Raw genomic sequence first — 27415 nt, forward strand, 5'->3', positions numbered from 1 at the left:
ATAACATAATGACGAAGAAAGTTAGTGTGTTTAGATTTAAGATGGGTTTCCTGTACACACAGCACTTTTGGGGTGAGTTCGTAAAGAAGTTCTTGAACATCATCAAGGTTTCTGAGGAGACCTCTGACGTTCCACTGCATAATTAGCGTGTCCATAACGAAGTTAATTTGGTGCTGTGTGTACGGAAATAGAAGTTATGCCTTAGATTACAGAGCTCTTTCGAGGCCCTGTAATCGGAGTTTTGCCCTTTTTGAAGCGTTCGAGGGAGCCCCGCCGCTCCTTAGGCGTTTGGTGCGCCTTCAGGACAGGTGTAGTGTCCATTGCCTCTAGCGAGGCGCCGGACACGTGCTCTTGAGAGCGAGAAGATTTCCGAGCGAGTCCTGCCTCGGAAGGCAAGACCCTTGCGCCCACCAGCCCGGAGGTCGATGGGGCTCCCTGAGGGATTTGGCTGCGCCGGCTGTTGCCAGCGCTGGAAGGGGCCGGGGATGTTGGGGCAGCCTCGGCTGCGCCCACCTTCGGGCTCGATGGTCCCTTCTGCTGGGTTGACAGAGCAGCGCTAGCTGCAACCGTCGCGGGGGCAGATGGCGTAACTGCCGACTCACTGCTTGTGGGTCGAACAGCCGCCGGAGGCCGTTGTGACGCTGGCCCCTGACGCGCCATTTCGGCAAAGGTGGTCTTAGGAAGGTATGCAACCCGCCTACGTGCCTCTTTGTATGATATGTTTTCCTTTACTTTGATTGCGACTATTTCTTTTTCTTTCTTCCAAGACGGGCATGACCGCGAGTATGCGGCATGCTCGCCATCACAGTTCACGCAGTGTGGAGCGTTTTCGCATGTTTCAGAGGCATGGTCACGGGAACTACATTTTGCACATGTCGGCCGGCCTCGGCAGTTCTGGGAACTGTGGCCGAAACGCTGGCATTTGAAGCAGCGGAGGGGATTCGGAACATACGGCCTGACTCGTAGCTTTACATAGCCGGCCTCGAGTGTCTCAGGCAGAATGCTTGAGGAGAAAGTCAGTACAAGATGTTTGGTTTTGATTTCCTTCCCGTCACGCCTTAGCATGATTCTTTTGACATTAATCACGCTTTGCTCACTCCAGCCTTCAAGCAGTTCTACTTCTGTTAACTCCATCAAATCGTCGTCAGAAACAACACCGCGACTGGTGTTCATAGTTCGGTGTGGCGTTATAGTTACTGGGATTTCCCAAAATGACTGAACTTTAGGAAGGTTTTCAAGCTGTTTTGGATCGCGGAGTTCCAGAAGGAGATCACCGCTAGCCATTTTCGTTGCTTTATAGCCTGCACCAAGAGTTTCAGTGAGATTCTTAGAGACTAGGAAAGGAGAAATCATTCTCATGGTCTTTTCAGGTTTGTTTGAATGAACTACATGGAATCTGGGGAAGTTTGGCAGTTTGTTTCCAAGAAATTGGAAAATATCTTCGGTGCGCCCTCGTTTCTGAGGGCGATCAGGTAGTCGGGGAAAAGAAGTGGCCATTAGTAGAATGGTGTTTTCGGCAGGGATGGCCGCCACCCACCATGGAGCCCAACCCGGGGACGACACAGGACGGAAAATATTCAGTTCTGCGCACGCCAGCGGTACAACCCCGCTATAACCGAATACATATACCCAAGACTGGATATAATGCACAAGGTTAACCCTTGCTGCCTACGAAGCCGGAAGTAACACGAAAATAAAGAGAGGACAGGAAAGATAGAAAGTGAGAGAAAGACGAAGATTGGAGGGAGAAAGAGACAGGAAAAGGCAACTACCGATTTCCCCCGGGTGGGTCAGTCCGGGGGTGCCGTCTATGCGAAGCAGAGACCAAAGGGGTGTGTTGCCTCCGCCGGGGGGCCTTAAAGGTCCAAACACCCAGCATCGGCTCAACCCCCAGGATCCCCTTTTCCCCAGACACAGCTAAGCCGCGCACGGTTACACGCGGGAGGGTCCAACCCTCGTGTGCTCGGGTACGTGGTGTCGCAACACACCAAACGCCTGCTGACGCAGACGCCCCTGCGGGGACCAGAAGAAGTACATAATTTGTTTTTTTCAATGATTGATAGTATACCATCTACCGAAAATACAACGGGTGGCATATGTGATGTTATGTTAGTAGGTAGTGGGGAGTCTGGAGTGGTAGTTTGTTTTGTAAACACGGAAAAAAATGCTGTGTTGAATATATCGGTGCACTCGGCGTCCGTGGCGGTGTCGCCTGGTGCATTCGTCACGCTGATGGTACGAGCTTCCTTGGGATTTAAAATGCCGAGGATTTTGAGTAAGTAGCTTGGGCAGGTCGACGTTATAAAAAGATTTTTTAGCAGCGCGAAGGGCACTCAGGTAGGCGTTCTCTGCCGTGTAGTATCTTGACCAAGCCTCGGTGCTTCCAAGACGCGTGGCTAGCCGGAAGCGACGTTTCTTTTGGTTTTCAAGCTTCTTTAAATCTCTGGTGAACCATGGCTTATTTTGATTAGTGTGCATAGTTATTCTTGGTATATGTTTGTTTACGAGTTCATTAATTTTATTTTTAAATAGTGTCCAGTTTTCTTGAGGCGAGCGCATATGGAATGTCTCAAAAGTAGAAAAGAAGTCACGTAACTCGTAATTAATAGCTTCGTAGTTCCCTTTATCATACAGGCATATAGTTTTGTTAGATTTTGGTTGATGATGATGATGTGTTGTGTTTAGTGGCGCAAGGGCCAGGTTTGGCCAAAGAGCGCCATGACAAGTGTTAATGTTGATTTATTATGGAAGATGTGACTTGGCTGTAAAGTGGCCTAAAAATAGTCGCTGTAAACTGCGTAAAATCTACGTGCTATAAAATTATGGCGATGAATAATGAAGAAAACTATGACCATTAAAATCCATCGTAGGAGAATGATACAAAAAGGAAAATGCATAAGATAGTAAAATTACTTGGAGCACTGCTGCCTCGCCAGAGCCCTTGAAACACAAGGGCCTAGAGGCGCGTGCTACACGAAAGAGCTATCACAGCGGTATCCTCTGAAGAGAGGACCCGCTACGAACATGTGGGGCTAAGAACATGCAAGACAACATCTTTCAGGAAGCCCAGGACTGCGCTGGAGTCAAACAGCGGTTCTGGGCCGAGTAACATTACTGGATGAAGGGGGATGTGGTGCCGGTATGCTAAGAGAAAATGTTTCTTTCTTTCGGATTCGGCTTCCCGACACTCCAGTAGGGCGTGGAGGACGGTCAGCCTCTCCCCGCATCTACCACAGTTTGGAGGCTCGTTTCCCGTGAGTAAAAAGTTATGTGTGCCAAAAGTGTGTCCTATTCTTAGACGGCAGAATTGGACATCTGTCCTGCGGGATTTTGTTACAGGAGGCCAGAAACCTAATTGTGGCTTTATTACATGCAGTTTATTATTTATTTCTTCGTCCCACATGCGTTGCCAGTGGTTTCGTAGTTTCCTTCTTAAGAAAGGCTTCAGGTCTTTGACAGGGACCGAAGCAGTAGAACTAACTGCATGTAATGAAATTGATGTGGCCATCTGGTCCACTAGAACGTTACCTTCGATGCCCCTATGACCCGGCACCCAGCATATGATGACATGCTGGTTACATATATACGCTTTACATAAGACGGAATATAGTTCATTGATTACTGGATTTTTGTGCTTACAAAATGACATCAAAGACTTCACAACACTAAGGGAGTCTGTATATATAACTGATTTTTTGTGTTTTGATTTCCTTATATGCTTCACGGTCGATAATATTGCGTAGGCCTCAGCCGTGAAGATACTAGTTTCCGGATACAGTAAATCGGATTCCGAGAAAGATGGACCGACGGCTGCATAGGACACCCCGTCGTGTGACTTCGATGCGTCTGTGTAGAAATCCGCACAGGAGTATTTGTGCTGGAGTTCCCGGAAATGCATTTGGATTGCAATCTCTGGAGCGTTTTTTGTAACTTCCATGAAAGATGTATCGCACTGTATCAACTGCCACTCCCAAGGAGGTAGCAGCTTGGCTGGATGCATTAGGCGAAGTTCGAGAAGTGGAACATGCATTTCATGACTAAGCTCCCTCACACGCAGCGAGAAAGGCTGTCTTACGGAAGGACGATTACGAAACAGTGTAGCATATGTCATGTCGTTAATGGTGTTAAAACAGGGATGTTCAGGATTAGAGTGAACTTTCAGAAAATATGTTTGGCTGATGTATGTTCTCTGGAGATGAAGTGACCACTCGTTCGATTCGGCGTATAAACTTTCAACAGGACTTGTCCTGAAAGCGCCCGTGGCTAAACGGATACCTAGATGGTGAATAGGGTCTAGCATTTTTAGCGCACTCGGGGCGGCAGAGTGATAAATCACGGCACCATAGTCTAGGCGTGAACGAATGAGGCTTTTATAGAGTTTCAATAAAGACATCCTGTCACTACCCCATGTACTCTGGGATAGGAGTTTCATTATGTTCATCGTTTTTAGACATTTTTCTTTAAGATGTTTAATGTGGGGGACGAAAGTGAGTCTGTAGTCAAGTATGACACCTAGAAATTTGTGTTCTTTGTTTACAGGTATTTGTTCTCCACCCAGTTCTAAGCAAGGGTCTGGGATCATTCCTCTTTTTCTTGTAAAAAGAACGCAAGTGCTTTTGCTAGGATTGACCTTAAATCCATTCCTGTCTGCCCACATTGAGACTTTGTTCAGGCCATGCTGTACCTGTCTCTCGCACACTGCGAGGTTACAGGATTTGAAAGCTATCTGAATGTCGTCCACGTAGACAGAGTAAAAGATGGCTTGGGGTAATGAAGCGCGAAGCGTGTTCATCTTCACGATGAAGAGCGTGCAGCTGAGCACACCTCCTTGGGGTACACCCGTTTCTTGCGTAAAAGGACGTGAAAGTGCATTGCCTACTTTTACCCGGAACGTACGATTTGACAGATAGCTTTCCATTATGTTAAGCATATTACCGTGGATGCCCATTTCTGACAGGTCTCTTAAGATTCCGTAACGCCACGTTGTGTCATACGCCTTTTCCATATCGAGAAATATCGATAGGAAGAACTGTTTATGTATGAATGCCTCCCGAATATTTGCTTCAACACGTACGAGATGATCGGTCGTGGACCGCCCTTCTCGAAAGCCGCATTGATAAGGATCAAGCATTTTGCTCATTTCAAGGAAATGGATCAGTCGCCGATTAATCATTTTTTCAAATACCTTACAAAGGCAACTTGTGAGGGCTATCGGGCGGTAACTTGCCACTGAGGAAGGGTCTTTGCCTTGTTTCAAAACAGGGACCACAATAGCTTCCTTCCATGCGGTTGGAAGGTACCCTGCATCCCAGATGGTGTTGAAAAGTGTAAGTAGTGTAACTTGCGTGTCATCGGGTAAGTTTTTGAGCATTTCATACATGATTCTGTCAGATCCGGGTGCAGAGCTCTTGCATGAGCTCAAGGCAGCTTTCAACTCAGCAATACTGAATGGGCAGTTGTAGGACTAACTCTGTGGACATTTTCTTTTGAGTGGCTTACATTCTTCTATTTGCTTATATTTCAGGAAGGATTTCGAATAATGTTTTGAACTTGACACGCTCTCAAAGTGCTCCCCAAGTGAGTCTGCCTGATGTTGCATCGTATCACCCTGTGTGTTTACCAGAGGGAGTGAATATGTTTGTCTCCCTCTAATTCTATTTACGCGGTTCCAGACTTTCGCCTCATCTGTAAACGAGTTGATGTTCGATAAAAACTTTTGCCAGCTCTCTCTTCTGGCCTGTCGGCGGGTTCTCCTGCCTTGAGACTTAACGTTCTTAAAGTTAAGAAGATTCTCTGCAGTGGGCGAAGCGCGTAGCAACCCCCACGCTTTGTTTTGATTTCTACGTGCGACTCTACATTCATCGTTCCACCACGGGACATGCCGTTTGCATGCCGAGCCACTTACTTCACGTATGCATTTAGATGCGGCATCTATAATAAAAGCTGTAAGGTAATCCATAGCAGCATCAATTTGTAACGAGGACATGTCATCCCATGATATGCTAGTTATGGTTCGGAATTTCTCCAAGTCGGCTGTGTCAACCTGCCACCTAGGAGCCTGTGGTAGATATTCGTTTTCTTTAAGTGTTGTTAATAGTATGGGGAAGTGGTCGCTTCCGTAAGGATTGTTCGCAACTTCCCACTCCAGTTCAGGCAGTATAGACGAGGAAACTATGCTGAGATCAATTGAAGAAAAGGTATTATTTGCAAGACAGTAATAAGTGGGTTTCTTCTTATTCAAAAGGCACGCACCAGAAGAAAAAAGGAACTGTTCAACAAGACGACCTCGCGCATCTATACGACAGTCACCCCACAGGGAGCTGTGCGCATTGAGATCGCCAAGAACAACATAAGGTTCTGGCAATTCGTCTATAAATGACTGGAATTCATGTCTGTTTAACTTGTAGTGTGGGGGTACGTAAAGCGAGCTAATGGTGATGAGTTTGTTTAGGAGGACAGCTCGAACTGCCACTGCTTCAAGAGGCGTTTGGAGCTGTAAATGTTGACACGCAATGCTTTTGTGGATAACTATAGCTACACCTCCCGATGATGCGATAGCATCATCGCGATCTTTGCGAAAAGTTATATACTGTCGGAGAAAGTTTGTGTTTTGATTTTAGGTGTGTTTCCTGTAAACACAGCACTTTTGGATTGTGTTTGTGTATGAGTTCTTGTACGTCATCCAGGTTTCTAAGAAGACCTCTAACGTTCCATTGAATGATTTGTGTATCCATATTTAGAGTAAATTGGTGCTGTGTGTATGGAAACGGAAAGATGCCTTAGATTACAGAGCCCTTTCGAGGCCCTGTAATAGGTGTTTTGTTCTTTTTGAAGCGTTCGAGCGATTCTCGACGCTCCTTAGGCGTTTGGTGCGCCTTGGGGACAGGTGTAATGTCCATTGCCTCGTGTGAGGCGCCGGACAAGCGCTCTTGCGAGCGAGAGGTTTTCAGAGGGAGTCCCGCCTTGGAGGGCAAGACCCCTGCGCCCACCAGCCCGGAGGTTGATGGGGCTCCCAGAGGGATTTCGCTGCGCTGGCCGTTGCCAGCGCTGGAAGGGGCCTCGGAGGCTGGGGCAGCCTCGGCTGCGTCCACCTTCGGGGTCGATGGTCCCTCATTCTGGGTAGACGGAGCAGCGCTAGCTGCAACCGCCGCGGGGCCAGATGGCGTAACTGCCGACTCACTGCCTGTGGGTCGGACAGCCGCCGGAGGCCGTTGTGACGCTGCCCCCTTACGCGCCACATCGGCAAAGCTACTCTTAGACAGGTATGACACCCGCCTACGTGCCTCCTTGAAAGATATGTTTTCTTTTACCTTGATTGTGACTATTTCTTTTTCTTTCTTCCAGGACGGGCATGACCGCGAGTATGCGGCATGCTCGCCATCACAATTAACACAATGTGGAGTGTTCTGACACGTTTCAGAGGAATGTTCGTTGTCACTGCACTTGGCACAAGTCAGCCGGCCTCGACAGTTCTGTGAACTGTGGCCGAAACGTTGGCACTTAAAGCATCTGAGAGGATTGGGAATGTATGGCCGAACACGAAGTTTGATATAACCGGCCTCGATGGACTCGGGAAGGACACTTGAGCCGAAGGTGAGTATCAGGTGTTTCGTCTTTATCTCTTTTCCATCTCGCCTCATCTTAATTCGTTTAACATTGATAACATTCTGGTCACTGAAGCCCTCCAAGAGTTCAGCCTCAGTGAGCTCCATCAAGTCATCGTCAGAGACAACACCACGGGTGGTGTTCATCGTGCGGTGCGGGGTAATAATTATCTGGGTTTCCCCAAATGACACTAGTTTTGACAAGTTTTCATATTGTTTTTGGTCGCAGAGCTCCAAGAGGAGATCACCACTTGCCATCCTCGACGCCTTATAACCAAGACCAAAGACTTCAGTCAATGACTTGGAAACAAGGAAGGGTGAGATCGTTCGTACTTGTTTATCTGGGTTTGCAGAATGAATCACATGGAAACGTGGGAATGATTCTTTTTGGCGGCCAAAAAACTGGAAGACTTCATCGGTGCGCCCTCTTTTCTGAGGGCGATCAGGTAGTGGAGGGAAGGAAACAGCCATGTGTGGAAGTGTAGTTTTCGGCAGCAACGCTAGCCACCCACCATGGAGTCCAACAAGGGGACGCTGCAGGGCCTGAACAACAGGGCCTGCAAACGCCAGCTGTACGTTGCCACTATAACCCAATATGATATAACCAAGGTTGGCTACTCACACAAGGTTAACCCTTGCTGCCAGAAAGGTCGGAAGTAATAAAGAAGTGAGAAGGAGACAGGAAAGGTGGAAAGTAAGGAAAAGACGAAGGTTGTAGGGAGAGAGAGACAGGAAAAGGCAACTACCGATTTCCCCCGGATGGGTCAGTCTGGGGGTGCCGTCTATGTGAAGCAGAGGCCAAAGAGGTGTGTTGCCTCCGCTGGGGGGCCTTAAAGGTCCAGACACCCAGCATCGGCTCAACCCCCAGGATCCCCCTTTCCCCAGACACGGCTAAGCCGCGCACGGCTACACGCGGGAGGGGCCAACCCTCGTGTGCTCGGGTCCGTGGTGTCGCAACCCACCAAACGCCTGCTGACGCAGACGCCCCTGCGGGGGTAGATTTTGGTTGTCGCATGGGTTGAAAGTTGAAGGTGGCATGGATTACTTTATGATCACTTACCTCACGGAGGTAAGTTATGGATGATAGACTGTCAGGATGGCTGCCTAGTATAAGGTCGAGTACATTAGATGTGTCTTTTGTAACCCGCGTAGGCTCTAGCACAAGTTGAGTTAGACTGAAATTAAGACACACATTAACAAATTCTTTAGCAGCTTCATTGCCTATGATTAAAGCACTATTGTTAGTCCAGTTAATTTGCGGAAAATTAAAGTCACCGAAAAGCAGGATTTCTGCGTTAGGGTGTTTTTCCCTAAGTTTGCTCAAGATGTTATCAAGTTTATGCGAAAAATCAGGAGTGTTATGTGGTGGTCTGTAACAAACGCCCAAGAGAACAGTCTGTGGTGAAGCGCGGCAGATTAGCCATATTATTTCCAAGTCAGTCTCAATGGTTGCAAGCGTGCACGATAAATGGTGATGCGCGGCGATTAGCACACCACCACCTCGTGAGATTTCGCGGTCTTTCCGGAAAAGGCAAAAATTCGGCAAGTCAGCAAGAACCTCAGTATCGGTAATATCGTCAGTGAGCCCGGTTTCAGTTATTATCAGCAAATTACTGTTAGACGACAACACGAGGTTAGACAGAATATCGCGTTTAGGAAGGAGGCTGCGTGCGTTGGCAAGGATTACGGAAAGGTAGAGGTTAGCTCGTGTCGATACCGTAGGGCGTTTCCCGCGTCGAGTTGGCTGCTATTGCAATTCTTTCACACTCTGTGTGCGTTCATCGAAAACATAGCGCTTATTACCCATAAACAGAGTTTTAAAGCGCAGGGAGTAAGGTGCTGATTTGCTTTTTGCGAATGATAGAAGGTGTCTGCGGGCCAATTGAACAGGACGCGTAAAATCCTCGCCAACGCTGAAGTTTGTTCCTTTAAACTTACGGCCATTAGAGAGAACAAGATCTTTTGTTTTATGAAAGGTGAACTTCACTATTATGGGGCGGTTACGATTAGCTGCACTATTGCCCAAGCGGTGCGCGCGCTCGATTTCTTTTGGGTCAAGAGTGATGCTCATATATTTGCGACAGTGGTCAATGATTATGTGCTCCGATTGCGCGAACGACTCTGACCCTGAAGATTCATCAATACCATAAAAAATTAGATTGTTGCGCCGAGAATGATTCTCGGCATCATCAAGACGCGCTTCCAGCCTCTGAATTGTGTGTGCTGCACGGGCAGCATCACTCTTCACGCTTTCTATATCAGAACGCAAGGGGATTAGCTTTTGGTAGTGGGTCTCCAGGTTCGTCATGCGCACGCTCAGATCGGATATTGCTTTGTCAGTTGTTAGTAACTGAGACTTGAGGCCTTGAATCTCGGTGATCAGTTGCGATTGACCTGCGGATAGGCTCTTAAGTTCCTTTAGTACGGCTTGACTATCAGGTCCAGGGTTAGTTTCGATGTCACCCGCCAGCAACAATAAAGAGCGAATAACATCACAACACTGAACAACGGAAAGGCAGCAATGTGGGCCCGGCAGCTGCAGTAGAAAGTAATTACTTGAACGCTTCGTGAAAAGACTGTATGATTTACTAACCTGCATGTAGAACATCAGCGGATTAGCGTGCTGTGTTGAAGCACAGCAGCCGGGCCCACAAAACGCCTCCGTGCGCGCCTGCTCCTTTATATCTGATGGGCGAATTGATGTTGGTGGCGATAGGTATTCCGGCCGCAAGTCGAGTGACGCTGCCGGGAACAGTGGCGCTGCCGGACACACGGACGGTGTCAACGGTCTGGAAGTGATGCTGGCATTCATTGGGTGGTAGAAAGCAGTTGCGTCGTAGTCGACATGCCAGGCAGGATGCGGTTTGGGTGCGTCTAGAAAAGCCATAGCCAGGGCAGGGAACAGAAAGTAGATCATCGTGGGAAGTGACACCTGCATGTAGAACATCAGCGGATTAGCGTGCTGTGTTGAAGCACGGCAGCCGGGCCCACAAAACGCCTCCGTGCGCGCCTGCTCTTTTATATCTGATGGGCGAATTGATGTTGGTGGCGATAGGTATTCCGGCCGCAAGTCGAGTGACGCTGCCGGGAACAGTGGCGCTGCCGGACACACGGACGGTGTCAACGGTCTGGAAGTGATGCTGGCATTCATTGGGTGGTAGAACGCAGTTGCGTCGTAGTCGACATGCCAGGCAGGATGCGGTTGGGGTGCGTCTAGAAAAGCCATAGCCAGGGCAGGGAACAGAACGTAGATCATCGTGGGAAGTGACACCTGCATGTAGAACATCAGCGGATTAGCGTGCTGTGTTGAAGCACAGCAGCCGGGCTGTTGAAGGGCTCTGCATACAAACTTCGCAGGTTCGAAGCAAACCACATGAGCTGTGGTTTCAATTTTACAGCAACGGCGTTATAAAGGTAAGTCACTGCGCTTAGTCTTTGCTATTCTATTAATTGGACCGCTTTGAACGGGTACCATAACCTTTGTGGTGCTCTCTGCAAGTTGTTACTTCTACCGCTTGAATAAGCCACCGTGTCGAGAAAAAAATCTTCCTCGTGTTGCGCGACCGACGTTCTTTACATCGACGGCGTGAAAAGCAGCCTTAAAGCAGCGTTTTCTGTGCGAAAAGTTTTTGTCTAGTTATCCCTGCCTGTGTTTACAAAGCTGGATGTTGAACACGAGAAGTAAACAAAAACCCATGCCTGACCACTTTTTCGAGCTAATACGATAACCGTTCACCCTTGCAATTTAGTTATTGCGCTTTATGTGTGCTGTGCAAGCGACAGCCTTGCGGTAGTTTTACGGCCTGCGTCAGTCCTACCGCGACTTGCCTAGACAGGTCAAGCGATATTACCGGTTCGCGGCAATGCTCGCTTCATTCTTCCAGTTATCTTTATAAAATAAACTGTCAAATAAATTCACCGTGAATCAGCTAAGGGTTCGCTACGCGAACACTGCACAGAAATTTAACGTTTGTTACCTTACGAGTGTAGTCCTGCGCGCCTGTGCTCACGTTGCAGCCGCGCATCGAAGTGGAGTGGCAGTCGACGACAAGCACGAGCTCGAGGTCCCTTTACCCCTGTGTCACTTTGCTTCGATGCACGGCCGTTGTCGGGCACACTGGCCCCTTGAACATATTCTAGATACGAGTGGACGACCGTGTACAAAGGTTTGAGGGATAAAACTGTTCCTGTACTGTCAGGGAAACCATGTCAATAAAAAGCAAATAAGTAAGTGGTCATATGTGCTTCATATGCTGGAAGTGAGGCAGCACAAGAACAGTTTTTTGTCGACTGCCAATCCATTTCTGAATTTTGTCGGACTGTACTAAGGAGCAATAAATAAATGAGCAAAAGTAAAATTAATGTATTTTATAATACAGACAGTACCTGATTGTATAGTTGTTGGGCAAGTGCAGTGATTGATTATGCAAAATACCTGTTGTTTCAGGGCCACTGTACCTGCAAGGCCGGCAACTCGGCACAGTGTAAGCACATGCTTGCAATGTTGCTGTTTGTTAACAGGTAAGGCATTTCATCGAAACAGTTAATTTTTTTTTTACTTTGTTCCAAGCCCACTGGTTACCTTGCTGAAGTTACTCGAAAACAGCAAAATTTCAAGACATAAACTAATTAACAAATGAAAACGGAAAAACAAACTTTATTCAAGATTATACGGACATTCACTTCATGCAGCCAACAAATTCAAAGATAAATGGAAACACTGCGCCAGTCAGCATGTCAACACAGCTAGAGCAAAGGCTTGAATGTATTCCTGGAAGCATAATATACAACACCATAGAAGTGCTGAGGAAATTTTGAAAAAAAGGATGCACCTGACAAGTTTTGATACATTAAAAGCAACGCTGATGACACAAGAATGAAAACGTGTGATCAGAACTTTTCATTGAAAGCAATTTGATATTCGTTAGCGCACATTCCATTCCCTTGCCCATGGAAGGATTGCCTTAATGTGTCAGAATAAGTATGTGAGGATTATTCTTTACTTTCTGTGCATGTTTCTTTTTTTTTTTGTCCGATTTCAATTTGCAGCAGCACTTAGCGCTCCACTTAGAACAAAAAAGAACTTAAGGTGTAAGAAATGGGCTCAGCTGCTGACAGCAGGGAGACATACCAAGATCACTTGGAGGGTCTTCAATATTATAAATCTGATCTTTACGCACCTAGTCTCATTACTCTTTCTTTTGTCATTGGTGGCAATTATGCACTGTTTTGCGTTCATGAGCTTTGTTACGCATCCAATTGGGCTAGTAGGTTGCCTGTGTACAAATCTGAGGGAAATGTGTGCACCTTTCAGACTCAAATGGAGTCAAGTATTGCGCGTGTTTAACCAAACTGTTGCCTTAAGAATAATTGGGGACGCTACAGCTTGTTTATTTGCAGCTTATGACATTCACATTACGACTAATAATGCTCAATGATGTTATGTTTTCCTGAAAGCAATGGTGTAGCTTTGATTTATAATGTCACATTGTGTAGTACTCTTTTATGTTTAATCAATGTAATTTATTGCTTATATGCCACACAGATCTGGGATCGAAAACCTTGAGCAGCTAACCTCAACAGACTTAAAACAAGCTTGGGGAAAACTGAAATCAATGCCCCTTTAGGAGCCAAGGAGGACAAGAGATCTGTGCCATGTAGAAGGTGCGCCAAGACTCCATTTAGACAGCGGGAAGCTTGACGAAATACGCAACAAGATGATTGCTGTTGCTCCGAACAGCACGCTTGCACTGCACAGCAAAGGGCGGTGCTCGTTTACCCATGACAGCGCTCAAGAACACAGCATGCAAAATGCAAACTGAATGTAATAAGCCCTATATGCAGCGTATTGTTTCAGCACATGGATTTGTGCCAAGAAGTGCGGAAGTATGAGGAACTTCAGTTCCATGGTGTCACCTTTGAAGGTGCCACCACACTGAAGATATACAAAGCAGCCAAAGAACGCCTCGCTCCTCTTGTGTATCGCTTTTATTTAACGCATACTGCCGCGACACAGGAGGAGGCAGTTGAGATCTGTTCAAGCACAGTGAGCCAAAGTGACACCAAGTGGCACCGACAGAGGATGCTAAGGATTACTGGCAGCAAGTGCCACAGCTTATACAGATTTCTGCCGAACAAAGCATGCACATGGGATCAAAAGATCACGAAATACTTGACTAAAACCTTTAAGGGTAATGATGCCACACGCTATGGGAAATCGTGTGAAAGGACAGCCACTGAAGAATACACAAGAAAGACTGGAAATGAAGTAACAGCACTTGGCTTTGTCATTAATCCTGTCATTCCATGGTTGGGCTTTAGCCCAGACGGTGTTGTTTTTAAGCATGGACAACCTTCTGTGCTGCTGGAAGTGAAGAGCCCCGTTCGGGGAAAATATGCAAAAATTTGTGAGCTCATCAAAGAGAAGAAGCTACCATACATTATTTCTGACACTGAAAACTTCTCTCTTCGGCTGACGCACTCATATTTTTCGCAAGTGCAGCTTGGCCTGTTTCTTCTGAACCTCAAAGTGGCGCATTTCATTGTTTACAGCCAAGTTGAATCCCTAGTGATGTGTGAAAAGAGACGACCACTTTATTGACAATCTTGTGCGTCGATTGCAATATGTTTACTTTGAGCATTTATTGCCGTAGCTCGCCAAATATGAAAAATAAGGTCATGGCCCTCGACCCTATGACGACCTAAGTGACTGTACTGGTCACTTCAGCCTTGTGCATTGTCCAAGGTCAGCTTAGACGTCTCGACTATGCTCATGGCTTCCCTTGACTGTTGTTTCTGCTAAAGTTGCCATTCCTTGTTGCTTTTCAACAAGTCGCTTGCTTTGTTTTGTCAACACTTGCTGTCACGAGCTGAAGTAGAAGAAAAAGAACAGAGAGAAGAAGGAAGAGGAAGAAGGCTGAGTGGCCTACAAGGAGCGAAGTGGCAAATGGCAGAACACCGCTAGAGGTGAAGAAAGAAGTCAGCTAAAGCACTGGGCGAAGAAGGTGCTGAACCAAGGACGGCTAGATCGAAGAGTTGAGCTGGAGGAGGACACCGGTGGCTCTGCGCCAGCCAGGTTCGATCCTACACGCCTGCGGCTGTGCACCGTGGTCACCAGCAAAGGCTTGGTCCGAGGACAGCGGTCCCGTCCTATGCTATGCGGACAACCTCGCCCTCACCGACGACAACGCTCGACGAGCCCGACCTGTTCTACGGAGACGGCCCTCAGCAGAGATGCCAGTGGTGCACCGAGCAATGCGGAGGAGCTGCACTGACTTGGACATGTAAGCGCCACACTGCACGTGACTTATTAGGACTTGAGAACTTGCGAGACGATTTAAGAACTCTGGACAGATATTAGTGTCAACGAGAGAGATCAAACTCAGTGTAACCATTGTTGAGGATGTAAGCAAATGTGATGAGGACTTATCGGTGACATACATTATGTATGTGTTTGGTGCGTCGGTAACTGTGACACTTGCGCAGAGGTATTCATCTCAACACTGATTTCAGAAAAGCTGTTATTTTTATTTTGTGTATGATCTTTCTTTTGCTCATGTATGCTTCTATGCTTATGTTACCGAAAGTTTTATGTAACACGTGCATACGTTTTTACACTTGAGTTATGTGTATCCATGAATTAAAATATTTATTGCTGCCCTACTATGTATCTTTTACTCATGTTTATTGGTTGGTGTGATGCGAGCTGTTGTCAAAACGTTGGGGCAGTTGCCTAGTCAAGCTGCTGCTAAAGCAGCTCTTTTGTGACTGCCTCATCCTTAACGAAAATAAAGGTGTGATCTGGTTTGTTGTATTTTTTTGTTGTACAAAAATAAATGTTGCATCTTTTGTTGTACAAGATATTTGCTGTCTAAGCTTTAAATAGTTGGAACCTTTTTTCAGCTAATATAGGGGCTGACAAATTTACCATCCCGGCAATTATGATGAACACTTCATCAGCCACAGCTAACATTTCCCATGGCAATGGACCCTTCAAAATTCGAAACAGTTTCATACGCTGTATCGCCCTCTCTACATGGACCCTGGCCCTTGCAATCTGAACAGTCTTCATGGCGCCTTCTTGGGAGAACTGCGTTTGTTTCCTCAAGAAGGGCGGCTGAATCACACCAACACCAAGCTCGGTGTATCTGTCATCAATGTTGAAACCCTTATCAAGCATTAGGTCATCTTCAAAAGGCTGCAACTGGTCGAGAACACCAGACACATTAACACAAGCCTTATCAGAAGCCCGCCCACCAAAAGTGTCACTGACAAACGTGATGAGAGCACCAGGGGACACGCCAATTAGGACTTTCACTGTGTGGACACCCTTATGATGGGAATATGTCAGTATACGGCATGAGGCACAGTGCGATTTTTCAACCTCCACCTCTGTACAGTCAAGTACAACCCTGACGTCTCCGAATGCGGCAAAGCAATGCGGCTGATTTTTTTTTATCTCACGGAACTGCTGCCTCGAGGACAGCGGCCAAAGGGCGAACAGTGCCATAAAAGTACCTGTGTACAGTTGCTTCGGAAATTGCACACAACACCGCCAGGCACTTAAACGATAAAAATGTTTTGAGGCGAACGAGAACAAGTATTACACGCTCTAAGACACTACACTCGGTGCTGAGTGTGTCAAGTTTTGCAACGGCCTCTGACAAGTACATTAACAATTCCGCAGTTTCTACACCTGTGAAGGCTTTTATGGCAGCATCTGTAGAGAGCAAGTCAACCAATGTGTTCCTTCTGGCTGGTGATGAATCAGTGCAGACTTGAATGCCAATGTCAACACATCGACAACGCCGATCACTGAGGGCAAGGAGTGCATCCAATGCAGACCGTTCGAGGCTTGTAGCTTCACTCAGTGTTGTCCCAGCCTTTGCAGTGCTATAGCGGCACCTTGGTCAAGCTCGGTGACTGGGTTGCTTTCAAGCTCTGTTGGTACCTGAATCGAACAAAACCAGCAATGAATGAACCAAACTACACTAGTAAATGTGGTAATATTCTAAAAATACTTTCACTAAGCAGAGAGTAACATTCATAAAGGAATTCCTTGGGATAAAGTTCAGCATTAAATGAATGATGGGTGATAACATGGCATGTGAAATGCACAGAAGTATACTTACACTAACAAAAACTACAATTGTACCACAGCAACAAGTGCATATCATGAAGCTGGAATAAGCTTTCTACTCCATGTTTAATTTATGCTCAAACTGAATTAATTTCTCAACACGGTTTACTCAGCTTACCTTAGGATTTTGTTTTCTCTATCAAAGAATGAAATATTGACGCAAGATGATTTCAAATTACGCGCCAGCCGCCTCCTGCGTCCGTCCAGCTGCTTACTGCTACCTGCGAAAGATAGCGGCAGTGAAGCGGGCAGCACGGGCCCGCAAGGCACGCGCAATCGGAGCAACGTGCCATCAGCGCGGGACACGAGGGAAGAAGAAGAGGTGCGGGTCTCTTGCGAAAAGACTGTGGACGTTCTAGCGAGGCTCTCGTTTAGCTCTTTGTCGGGCACAAGTTCGCCCAAGGTAGATTGATTAAAGCACCGTCACTCAACTGTGCGTTACAAATCTGGTGGAGGTGCTGGGTATGATTTCAAGCCCTTCTCAAGCCAGAGAAAGGAGCCCGGACTCACGGCGACTTGGACCCATCGAGTTGACTCCTGTTCACCAACGCAGCAGTCGTCGCCTACGTGGTGAGCCCCCCGAGTTTTCCCCTTTGCCGGTTTCTATCGGAGCGTCAGAATCTGCTAGCGGAAATGCTACCGAGATGACTCAAACCACGCCTACTCACATCGTGGTCAACTCGCCAATGACGCCAGAGCCTTTCCACGGCGACACATTTGAAGACGCAGAGGACTGGCTGGAACGCTTTGAGCGCGTCGCTGAGTTCAATGGATGGAACGGAGAGTGCAAGATACGAAATGTTTACTTCGCATTAGAGGACAGCGCTCGAACGTGGTTTGAAAACCACGAAGCGACGTTTGTGTCGTGGGATGCTTTCCGACGGGAGTTGCTGGCAACTTACCCGAGTACCGACCGGAGGGAGAGGGCCGAAGCTGCCCTGCAAGCAAGAAACCAGCGTAATAACGAAAGCGTGGCCATGTATGTAGAAGACATGTCCCGCCTATTCCGCCGAGCCGATCCGAACATGAGCGAGGACAAGAAACTACGTCACCTAATGCGCGGCGTAAAACAGGAACTGTTTGCAGGGTTGGTTCGGAGCCCGCCGCGCACCGTCGCTGAGTTTCGTGCAGAGGCGACAACAATGGAAAGCACGTTGCAACAGCGATCAAGGATGTACAACCGGGAGATGAACATCACCTCTGTAGACACAGTTCCAGCCGTCTTTGGAAAGAGCGTGGAGATCATACGAGAGCTCGTGCAATCTGTAGTGCGAGAAGAGCTCCAGCGGCTACGGCTTGACCAGAACGCTCCAACGCCCTCTTCCCTGGCAGACCTGGTTCGTGAAGAGGTCAGGCAGGCCGTCCGAGAACCACAGCTCAGTGCGCAGCCCCAAGCGCTACGACTGCGCCAACCGAGCGTCTCATATGCCGATGTGCTGCGGCAAACTCCCGCACGTGCTGACGTCGCCGCCACTTCCTCCATGAATAGCTCGATGCCTCGAACTACGCTGCCGCCACCCGAGAGAAGATTCAGGAAGGCTGATGTATGGCGCACTCCTGACCGAATACCCCTTTGCTACCACTGTGGGGAGGCTGGCCACCTGTACAGAATGTGCCACTATCGCCAGGCAGGGCTTCGTGGCTTTCCGGTGAACGCACCTTGCCCCCGAAATGGTGAGCGTCCTTCGGAAATTGAAGAATACCTGCCCACTCGTCAGAGCTCCCCATACGCCTACCAGCAACACCAACCTCGATCAGCAGCGCCGTTTAGGCATCGGTCACCGAGCCCCCGCCCGTCTTCAAGCTCCCCAAGACGCCGTTCACAGAGCCCGCTTCGGGAAAACTAGAGTCAGCGACCTCAGGAGGTAAGGTCGCTGCCGACGCGAAAAGACAAGAACCTCCATCGACGACTCCGAGCGACGACGAGGGACTCAGAAACCAGTGCCACAAGAGCGACGTTGGTTCCGATTTACGTGTGTTTGTTGACGGTTACGAAGTGAACGCGTAAGTGGATACAGGTGCAGATTACTCGGTAATAAGTAGTGAGCTTGCCAGGAAATTGAAGAAAGTGCTGACACCATGGAAAGGGCCACAAGTTCGCACCGCAGGAGGACACCTCATCGACCCCGCTGGAAAGTGCACGGCTAGAATAGGAATACGAGGCTTCACGTACGTCGCTAGCTTTATCGTCCTTCCCGAGTGCTCAAGAGACTTGATTATTGGCATGGACTTCTTGCAGGATAATGGCGCTGTAATCAACTTGCGGGAATCATGTGTTTCCTTTTCAACAAAGCACGCTATCGCAGCATTCAACACTGAAGAAAAATTCGACGCCCTTTACATTGCCGATGACGACGTGATGCTTCCTCCTAGATCCAGCGTAGCCGTCGCAGTAAGAAGCGACGCGTTCAGTGACTGCGAAGGAATTGCAGACAGCAACACCAGTATCCTACTCGAAAAAGGGATCTGCGTGGCATGAGGGCTTGTTCAGCTGCGTGGTGGATGTGCCAACGTTTTCCTCACTAATTTTGGAAATGAGGTGCAACATGTCGCGAAGGGAACCGTTATTGCCAGCCTTAATAACTTCGTCCAAGTTACAGACCTGAGCACCCCAGAGATTTCAACATCGAAATTCCAAGATGCGGATTCTGTCCTTGCAGCCATCGACATCGAACCAGGTCTATCGCCCAGACAGAAGGAGCAAATAGAAGCCCTCGTAAGAGAGTTCGCCGAATGTTTTTCAATGTCATCCAAAGTCCGGCGGACATCTATTGCCAAACATCGGATAATTGTCGACGAATCAGTGAGGCCTATTTGCCAGCATCCCTACCGAGTGTCACCAAAAGAGAGAGCAGCTATAGGAAGTCAAGTTAAGGAAATGCTGGAAGATGATGTAATTCAGCCATCGGCAAGTCCGTGGGCGTCGCCTGTGGTACTTGTAAAGAAAAAAGACCAGACCTAGCGCTTCTGCATTGATTATCGTAAGCTGAACGCCGTCACAAAGCGGGATGTGTACCCACTTCCGAGAATCGATGACACTAGATAGACTACGAGATGCCAAATTCTTTTCCTCCCTGGACCTCAAAAGCGGCTACTGGCAGATAGAAGTGGACGAACGAGATCGTGAAAAGACGGCATTTGTGACGCCAGACGGACTATATGAGTTCAAAGTGCTTCCATTCGGCCTTTGTTCCGCACCTGCCACGTTTCAGCGGATGATGGACACTGTGCTCACCGGTCTGAAATGGCAAACCTGTCTCGTTTATCTTGATGATGTCGTGGTTTTTTCTACCACCTTCGAGCAGCATGTAGAACGACTGCGGGCTGTGATGAAAGCTATTAGATCAGCAGGTCTGACGATAAAACCGCAGAAATGTCATTTCGGCTTTCGCGAGCTTCTTTTCCTCGGCCATGTCGTCAGTTCAGAAGGCATTCGCCCGGACCCTGAGAAGACTGCGGCCGTGGAGAAATTTCCAAAACCAACAGACAAAAAGGCTGTTAGGCGATTCTTAGGACTTTGCGCCTACTACAGACGCTTCGTCAAAAATTTTTCAAGGATCGCCGAACCACTAACGCGGCTAACAAAGGAAGATGCGCCTTTCGTCTGGTTGAATGAGCAGGAGAACGCTTTCAATGAGCTCCGAAAGCGTCTTCAGAACCACCCAGTTCTTGCTCATTTCGACGAGGAAGCCGAAACTGATATTCACACAGACGCAAGCAATTTAAGACTCGGTGCCGTTCTCATTCAGTGGCAAAACGGAGAGGAACGAGTCATTGCGTATGCTAGTCGAACACTTTCGAAGGCTGAAGTGAACTACTCAGCCACAGAAAAAGAATGCCTCGCGGTGATATGGGCCATCAGCAAGTTTAGACCATACTTATAGGCCGACCCTTCCGAGCTGTCAGCGACCATCATTCATTGTGCTGGCTGGCGAATCTCAAAGACCCATCTGGACGGCTAGCAAGATGGAGTCTACGGCTGCAGGAATACGATATAACGGTCGTATACAAGTCCGGTCACAAGCACAGTGATGCTGATTGCTTGTCACGTGCACCGATTGAATACACGGAATCTATGCTTAGGGAAAATGAACACGATTGCCCGTTCCTAGGAGCTGTGACAACATCGCAGATGGCTCAGCATCAGCGATCCGACGCGGATTTACGCCTGCTCATTCATTACCTAGAAGGACACCCTGTTGATATTCCACGACCTTTTGTCCGCAGCTTGTCGTCGTTCGTCCTGAGAAAGAATGTCCTGTACAAAAGAAATTTTGAACATAGTGCAGAGACTTTTCTGCTCGTCGTACCTTCAAAGTTACGACTCGAGATATTGGAAGCATGCCACGACGACCCATCAGCAGGACATTTAGGAGTGAGCAGAACATTCGCACGCATCCGCATGAAGTATTACTGGCCAAAGTTATTGAACTCTGTGCAACACTACGTAAGAACCTGTCGGGACTGCCAAAGACGTAAAATACCACCATTCAAGCCAGCAGGTCTCCTACAACCGATACAGCCACCGGAAACTCCATTCGCACAAGTGGGAATGGACTTACTTGGCCCCTTTCCCACATCGTCATCGGGAAAGCGTTGGATCGTAGTTGCAACTGACTACCTAACTCGATATGCCGAGACAGGGTCTCTTGTCAAGGGAACGGCCAGTGAAGTCGCTAATCCGTCCAGCTGCTTACTGCTACCTGCGAAAGATAGCGGCAGTGAAGCGGGCAACACGGGCCCGCAAGGCACGCGCAATCGGAGCAACGTGCCATCAGCGCGGGACACGAGGGAAGAAGAAGAGGTGCGGGTCTCTTGCGAAAAGACTGTGGACGTTCTAGCGAGGCTCTCGTTTAGCTCTTTGTCGGGCACAAGTTCGCCCAAGGTAGATTGATTAAAGCACCGTCACTCAACTGTGCGTTACAATATATTCAGGCTTGCAATTGTGAACTTACATTTTCCGAACTTTCGATGTTCGGCTGTTGTGCTGTACATGACCCCAAAGGCACATTTGACGGCCCATTTTCGGTTGTGCACAGAGCTGCAAAATAAAAAATTCCAGGCTTTTTGAAAATTACACCTTTCTTGACATGTAGTGCTGTCAAGTTATGAACACAATATAAAGGAAGTTGAGTAAGTGTGCTTGTTCCTTCTAGTCCAGCAAGCATGAGGGCAAATAGAAAATGCAAACTCTGTGTCCATACCTATACACATTTCATAACGTTCAAGGTCTGCACTTGCCGTAAACAACTTAACGTCTCTCGTAGATTTAATTGATTCGTACATAGACTTCCAAATTCTTTCTTAAGGAGAACTTATTTAATTTGTGTTAAGGATACTTCTGCAACAAAAGCATGCTAATGGTACTATGTGCCACTACTTCATGCAGGAGAGAGAGACAAAAACAACATTATTTATCATTAAAGGGAAAGGGGCTGCGAGAAGAAGGCGAGGGAGGTTATCCTACTCGCGGTAGGTTTCCTCTACCACTCAGCCCACCTCAGGATAGCTTCCTGAAGTTCGGGGTTGTAGCTGCGCATGGCAGCCTCCCACAGCTCCCTACTACTTGAAACACTCCAAAGGTTAGGGGGAGCGGAGTGGTTCTTGCATTGACACATAATGTGGTTAAAGTCCGCTCTGCTAGCAGGACAAAACTTGCAGGCTGAGGTAGGGTATATTCCCGGGTAAATTTTGTGACGCAAGGCAGGAGATAGAAAAGTGCGAGTCTGTAGTTTAGGCAATTCTGCCTTGCGGAGACCTCCGTGCTTATTGTACACCCTTCCTATAAGCCGTGTGGTGTTGCCTACGCTGGCAGTAACCGATTGAATTGTATACGTATTGAGTCGGTTAGATTGAATGTACATGCCAAGTACACAGATTTTGTCTACTACGGGAACTTGCTTCCCGGTAATGTTAATCTGAATGTTGGGCATATCGCATTTATTTGCGGATAGAAGCAACAGCTCAGATTTGGCTCTTGTAGCACTTGAACCCGGCCCTTGTAAGGTATATTGAATGTAGCCATCCGAGCTACCCTTAATCCATAGGGTAGTGTCGTCTGCATATGAATAATATTGGAGATCCGGTATTTGTGCCAGCGTCCCAGCAATAGACTTCATAGCTAGGTTAAATAGAAACGGCGAGAGCATGGATCCTTGAGGAATGCCAAAGCTACCTAAGGTGATTGGGGGAGAAGTTTGATCATTGAGACTAACGACAGCTGTGCGATTGGTAAGAAATTCGTCGATGTATTCATGCATTTTTCGACCACAGTTAATAATATTCAATTCACGTAAGCTAGATCCATGATCTATGTTGTTGAATGCACCGTGAAGGTTGAGTCCTAAGATGGCTTGGGTATCTTTACTAAATGTAGCAGTAAGAAGGTCATGCTTGAGCCTCAGCATGGCATCATGCAGGACAACTTACGTTCAACGCAGAACAAAGACAAGAAGGGTTGGGGAACCTCAGTTCAACTTATGCCCATGAACTTACATGCCCATGATCTTGCTCATGCCCGCAAAGATCTTTCATGGGATGCTTGCTTCGAAACTTCATCCACAACGTCAAACACCCGGACAGGAAGGCACCTAGACGGAATTGCTGTCTTCTTTAAGCGCTTCCGACGTGGTGTCCTAACAGCTGGGTCTTGGAAAAAAAACGCATGTACTGTCGATATGCACTAACAGGGATGCATTAGTCTCTCTGAACTGCAATCAGTCGAAAAGACCACAGAAGCCAGCATAAATTGCAAAAGTATGCCTCCCAGAATGCCACCAAACTTGCTGCCCCTCACATCTCCGGTAATTGAACATTCGTGAACCAGCCATTCTACTCAAGACAATTGCGACTACAACAAAAGGTACATGAACTTCGGTGCTGAAAACTGCCTTTTCTCTTTGCTTGCGTTGGGCTTCCCCGAATCTGGCTATGTCTCGTTCGAAGCAGAACACCCGCACTTCCGTCGCAGTAACTGACCGCGATAAATGTCTCATGACTCTGCACAAATGAGAAACTCATCTCCCTGTTCGAAAATGTATGTAAAGTCAAGCCGACGTTGCAGAGCACAAATTAAACGAATGAGCGGTGCATTCGAGAACAAGAAATTTTGCAGCAGGTACAAGGCTTTACGGAGAATGTTTGCGCTCCAACGTAGCCGCAATGACACGAGTGACAAAAACGTAAACATCAATCATCCCACAACATATTTGAGTTAAGATTCTGTATTATTTCTTTCCATGCATATAATATGGTGCTATGCCTGCGTCTTTATGGAGGTACGTCTATTCGCGATTTGAAGTGATCGGAATCGTCACTCACCTGTCGTATTCCAAAAAAAGTCCTCCAGCGTGAAGTGCGCACTGCAAACCTTCATCGCTTCGGTAACGGCTTTGCCGATCCGCAGCTTAATAATCCATTTCTTCCTCATGGACGCAGCCGTTGGAAATGAGTGAAGGCTCACATCACCTACCGCATAATTTTTGCATTGCGGCACACAGCAAATGCGGTTGCTTCTAAGTTTGCTCATTCTGAGCACGTTAAGGGTCCTTCAGGATCCCGCTGGAGCTTCGAATGCGCTAAAACATCAACGAAAAGTAGAGGAAAAGCGTAGACAACAGCAACACGCTATGCCAGCTATGCGAACGGGCCAACGTTTTTAGATTGGTTGGAACGGGCGGCAGCCATAATCTTTCGATTGGTACCGGCCGCCGCCGGAAGACGGCGCCACCGTACGTGAAAGTTGCGAATAACCAAATACAGCATAACCAAGGCTGGCTAGCTACACGAGGTTAACCCTTGCCGCCGCGAAACTAGGAAGTGAGGAGAAGTGATGAGAAGACAGGAAAGATGAAAAAGACGAGAGAGAAAGACGAAGATTGGAGAGGAGGACAGGAAAAGGCGACTACCGATTTCCCCCGGGTGGGTCAGTCCGGGGGTGCCGTCTACGTGAAGCAGAGGCCAAAGAGGTGTGTTGCCTCCGCCGGGGGGCCTTAAAGGTCCGAACACCCGGCATCGGCTCAACCCCCAGGATCCCCCTTTCCCCGGACACGGCTAAGCCGCGCACGGCTACACGCGGGAGGGTCCAACCCTCGTGTGCTCGGGTACGTGGTGTCGCAACACACCAAACGCCTGCTGACGCAGACGCCCCTGCGGGGAGCGGCGGGCATTCTGTTCGACGACCGCCGAGCACGCTGGTCGCCTCGCCGCCGCCGGGTAACTCAGGGCATTGTGGGCGCAAGTCAGCCCAATAAACAGTCTTCTTTCGACGAACTTTTGTCCGTCGTCATCGTCCCTGCGACTGCCGTCACCACTACGTGACAATATTATATTTGAGGGCAACAATTACCTACATTGTCACATGCTCAGTTATTGCTTATGTTCATTTGCCTACACAAGCAATCGAAATAACTTTTAGTCAGAGATAACTTTTGCAACTGCGTTGTCCATTCTAGATTTGTTACATGAATATAAGGCACAGCAGCAATTCTGTGGTAGTTCAACGCGTTCACGCCCAGTCTTTTGTTTAGAGCTTGAGAAAAAGCGACGCAATTCGCTGCGGCTCAGCTACGTCGTGCTTTTAAGTGACGCATTCTCTCTTTTGACCCTGGTGGTCGTCTCGATGCTCTCGCAGTTGCTTTCAGCGTTCTAGACTAGAGCCTTGATCTAGCTCTGTACGAAAAACTACACAGGACGGTTTTTACTTTCTGCCTGCATCGTAAAGCGGCGCCGCGGCAATCGTCATGGAAGCCCGGGATTAGGGGCCCCTCCAACAGTCCTCGGACTAGTCAATAAAGATGTCTATATTTCTCTGCACAGAACTCGACCTTGTGCTCGTCTGCAGAACGCCACAGCCACTAAACCAAAGTGGCATGTGAAAAACTCCCCCCCTCCCCCCACCCAAAAAGAACTTGTTATAATCACTGAATTATCAGCATTGCACGTACCTTGCTAGCGCTCCGTGTTTTCGCTCGCTTGGCAATGCTGCTGAGGGTCTGCTTTGGTACTTGATCAGTTGAGTTCAGTTCCAAGTACCGCCTGTAGCGGCCTCGCGTCTTCTGCGACATGCTGAGCGCGCAAACACTAGCAGAGAGCAGGCTGGGCCTGAGGCACGCTTACTACTGCTGCTGCAAATACTTGCGGGCAAACACAAGAATCCAAGTGTTATATTACTAAGAGCTATCTTCACCTTCGGAATACCACAAACCTTAGTCTAAACCCCAAAAGGAGGCATGGACAAAGCAAACCGCGCGGCCGATTATCCAAGCTTATGGAGCTATGCGTGAGCAATGGATATATATTGTGCTCTGTGAGATGGAAAACATTGATGGTCACCACCTTGCCGCTGCTTTTTTTTTTTTTTTTTTTGCTGGTAAACGTAAACTTGTTTCGCCGCCTGCCGTCAGCTGCAGAAAGCAGCGTTTCAGGGAGGGCTTCCGCATGTTGCCCGCTCCTGGGACAGGCGAATGCCCTCCTTGAAACGCTGCTTTTTGCAGCTGACGGCAGGTGGTGACACCAGTTTATGCTTGCGCAGTCACGGCGGCAGCTTGCATTCTCATATGCGCAGTATATTTGCACTTTTTTCAGAAAAACCAAACAAGTAAATGTGCGAAGTGTTATACTAAATGAATTCGATACAAAAATGTGATCGTTCTGCAAAATTTGAGCAAGAACAGTGCAGGGGTGAGCACAAAACCTTTTTGAGAACATGAGAACACGCGCAGCGAAATATTCAGGACCCTGTACTTAGGTTGATGAGGCCACTTAATAGGCGTTTCTCTCTTACGCTCGTCCAGTATACCTGTGTTGAAACCAAGAATCGGCATGTCGTATAAGCTCGCATCGACCCAACAGCCGGAATACAAATCATGCTCCCCGCAGGGGCGTCCGCGTCAGCAGGCGTTTGGTGTGTTGCGACACCACGTACCCGAGCACACGAGGGTTGGACCCTCCCGCGTGTAGCCGTGCGCGGCTTAGCCGTGTCTGGGGAAAGGGGGATCCTGGAGGTTGAGCCGATGCTGGGTGTTTGGACCTTTAAGGCCCCCCGGCGGAGGCAACACACCTCTTCGGCCTCGGCTTCACATAGACGGCACCTCCAGACTGACCCACCTGGAGGAAATCGGCAGTCGCCTTTTCCTGTCCTCTCCAATCTTCGTCTTTCTCTGTCTTTCCTGTCTTCTCTTCACTTCTTATTACTTCCGTGTTTCCTGGCGGCAAAGGTTAACCGTGTGCGATATATTCAACCTTGAGTATATACATTAGGTTATAGTGGCGCTGTATAGCTGACGTCTGCAGGTTTCTTGGAACCTGTAGCGTCCCCTTGTTGGGCTCCGTGGTGGGTGGCTACCACCGCCACCGAATTTTGAAACCACCCAATGGCAGAAGCGTTCCCGCGACTTTCAGATCGGCCTCTGAAAAGAGGTCGCACCGAAGCAACTTTCCAGTTCTTTTTAAAGCCAACCGAAAACTCATTTCCGAAATACCACGTTCTTCACAGCGAAGGCAACACAACCGTAAGAAAACTGTCACCATTCACAGTTTCAAAATGCCTAGCAAACACAATTGGAGCTGGTTACAAAGCCTCGAAGATGGCTAGCGGAGACCTCCTCCTTGAACTGACCAAAAAAGATCAACTAGAAAAACTTGCCGAACTCACCACTATCGGTGACATCAA

The 27415-nt window shown here is 48.1% G+C and overlaps 1 protein-coding gene and 1 long non-coding RNA gene across 3 annotated transcripts; both read right to left on the reverse strand.

Annotated features, from left to right (window-relative positions):
* Positions 1 to 9284: 9284 nt before the first annotated feature.
* LOC126534349 (uncharacterized) lies at positions 9285 to 10460 on the reverse strand. Its single transcript, XM_055072822.2, has one exon. It carries the CDS (start codon positions 10414 to 10416, stop codon positions 9352 to 9354), a length of 1065 nt encoding a protein of 354 aa, XP_054928797.2. The 5' UTR covers positions 10417 to 10460; the 3' UTR covers positions 9285 to 9351.
* A 111-nt stretch (positions 10461 to 10571) lies between these two features.
* LOC129385757 (uncharacterized) lies at positions 10572 to 24767 on the reverse strand. Of its 2 annotated transcripts, XR_008613303.1 has the most exons (5): positions 24064 to 24767; positions 23239 to 23385; positions 21699 to 21784; positions 16300 to 16554; positions 10572 to 10875 (listed from the first exon to the last, which is right to left on the reverse strand). It is a non-coding gene; the product is annotated as an uncharacterized lncRNA (long non-coding RNA). The 2 variants fall into 2 exon arrangements; XR_008613302.1 differs by having other exon boundaries at positions 23239 to 24767.
* Between the last annotated feature and the right edge of the window lie 2648 nt (positions 24768 to 27415).

Source organism: Dermacentor andersoni, chromosome 7 (assembly GCF_023375885.2).
Source record: "Dermacentor andersoni chromosome 7, qqDerAnde1_hic_scaffold, whole genome shotgun sequence".
NCBI classification, from domain to species: Eukaryota; Metazoa; Arthropoda; class Arachnida; order Ixodida; family Ixodidae; genus Dermacentor; species Dermacentor andersoni.

Excerpts from the sequence above, each read along its gene's own strand:
- LOC126534349 (XM_055072822.2), bottom strand. The coding sequence starts at position 10,416 with ATGAATGCCAGCATCACTTCCAGACCGTTGACACCGTCCGTGTGTCCG.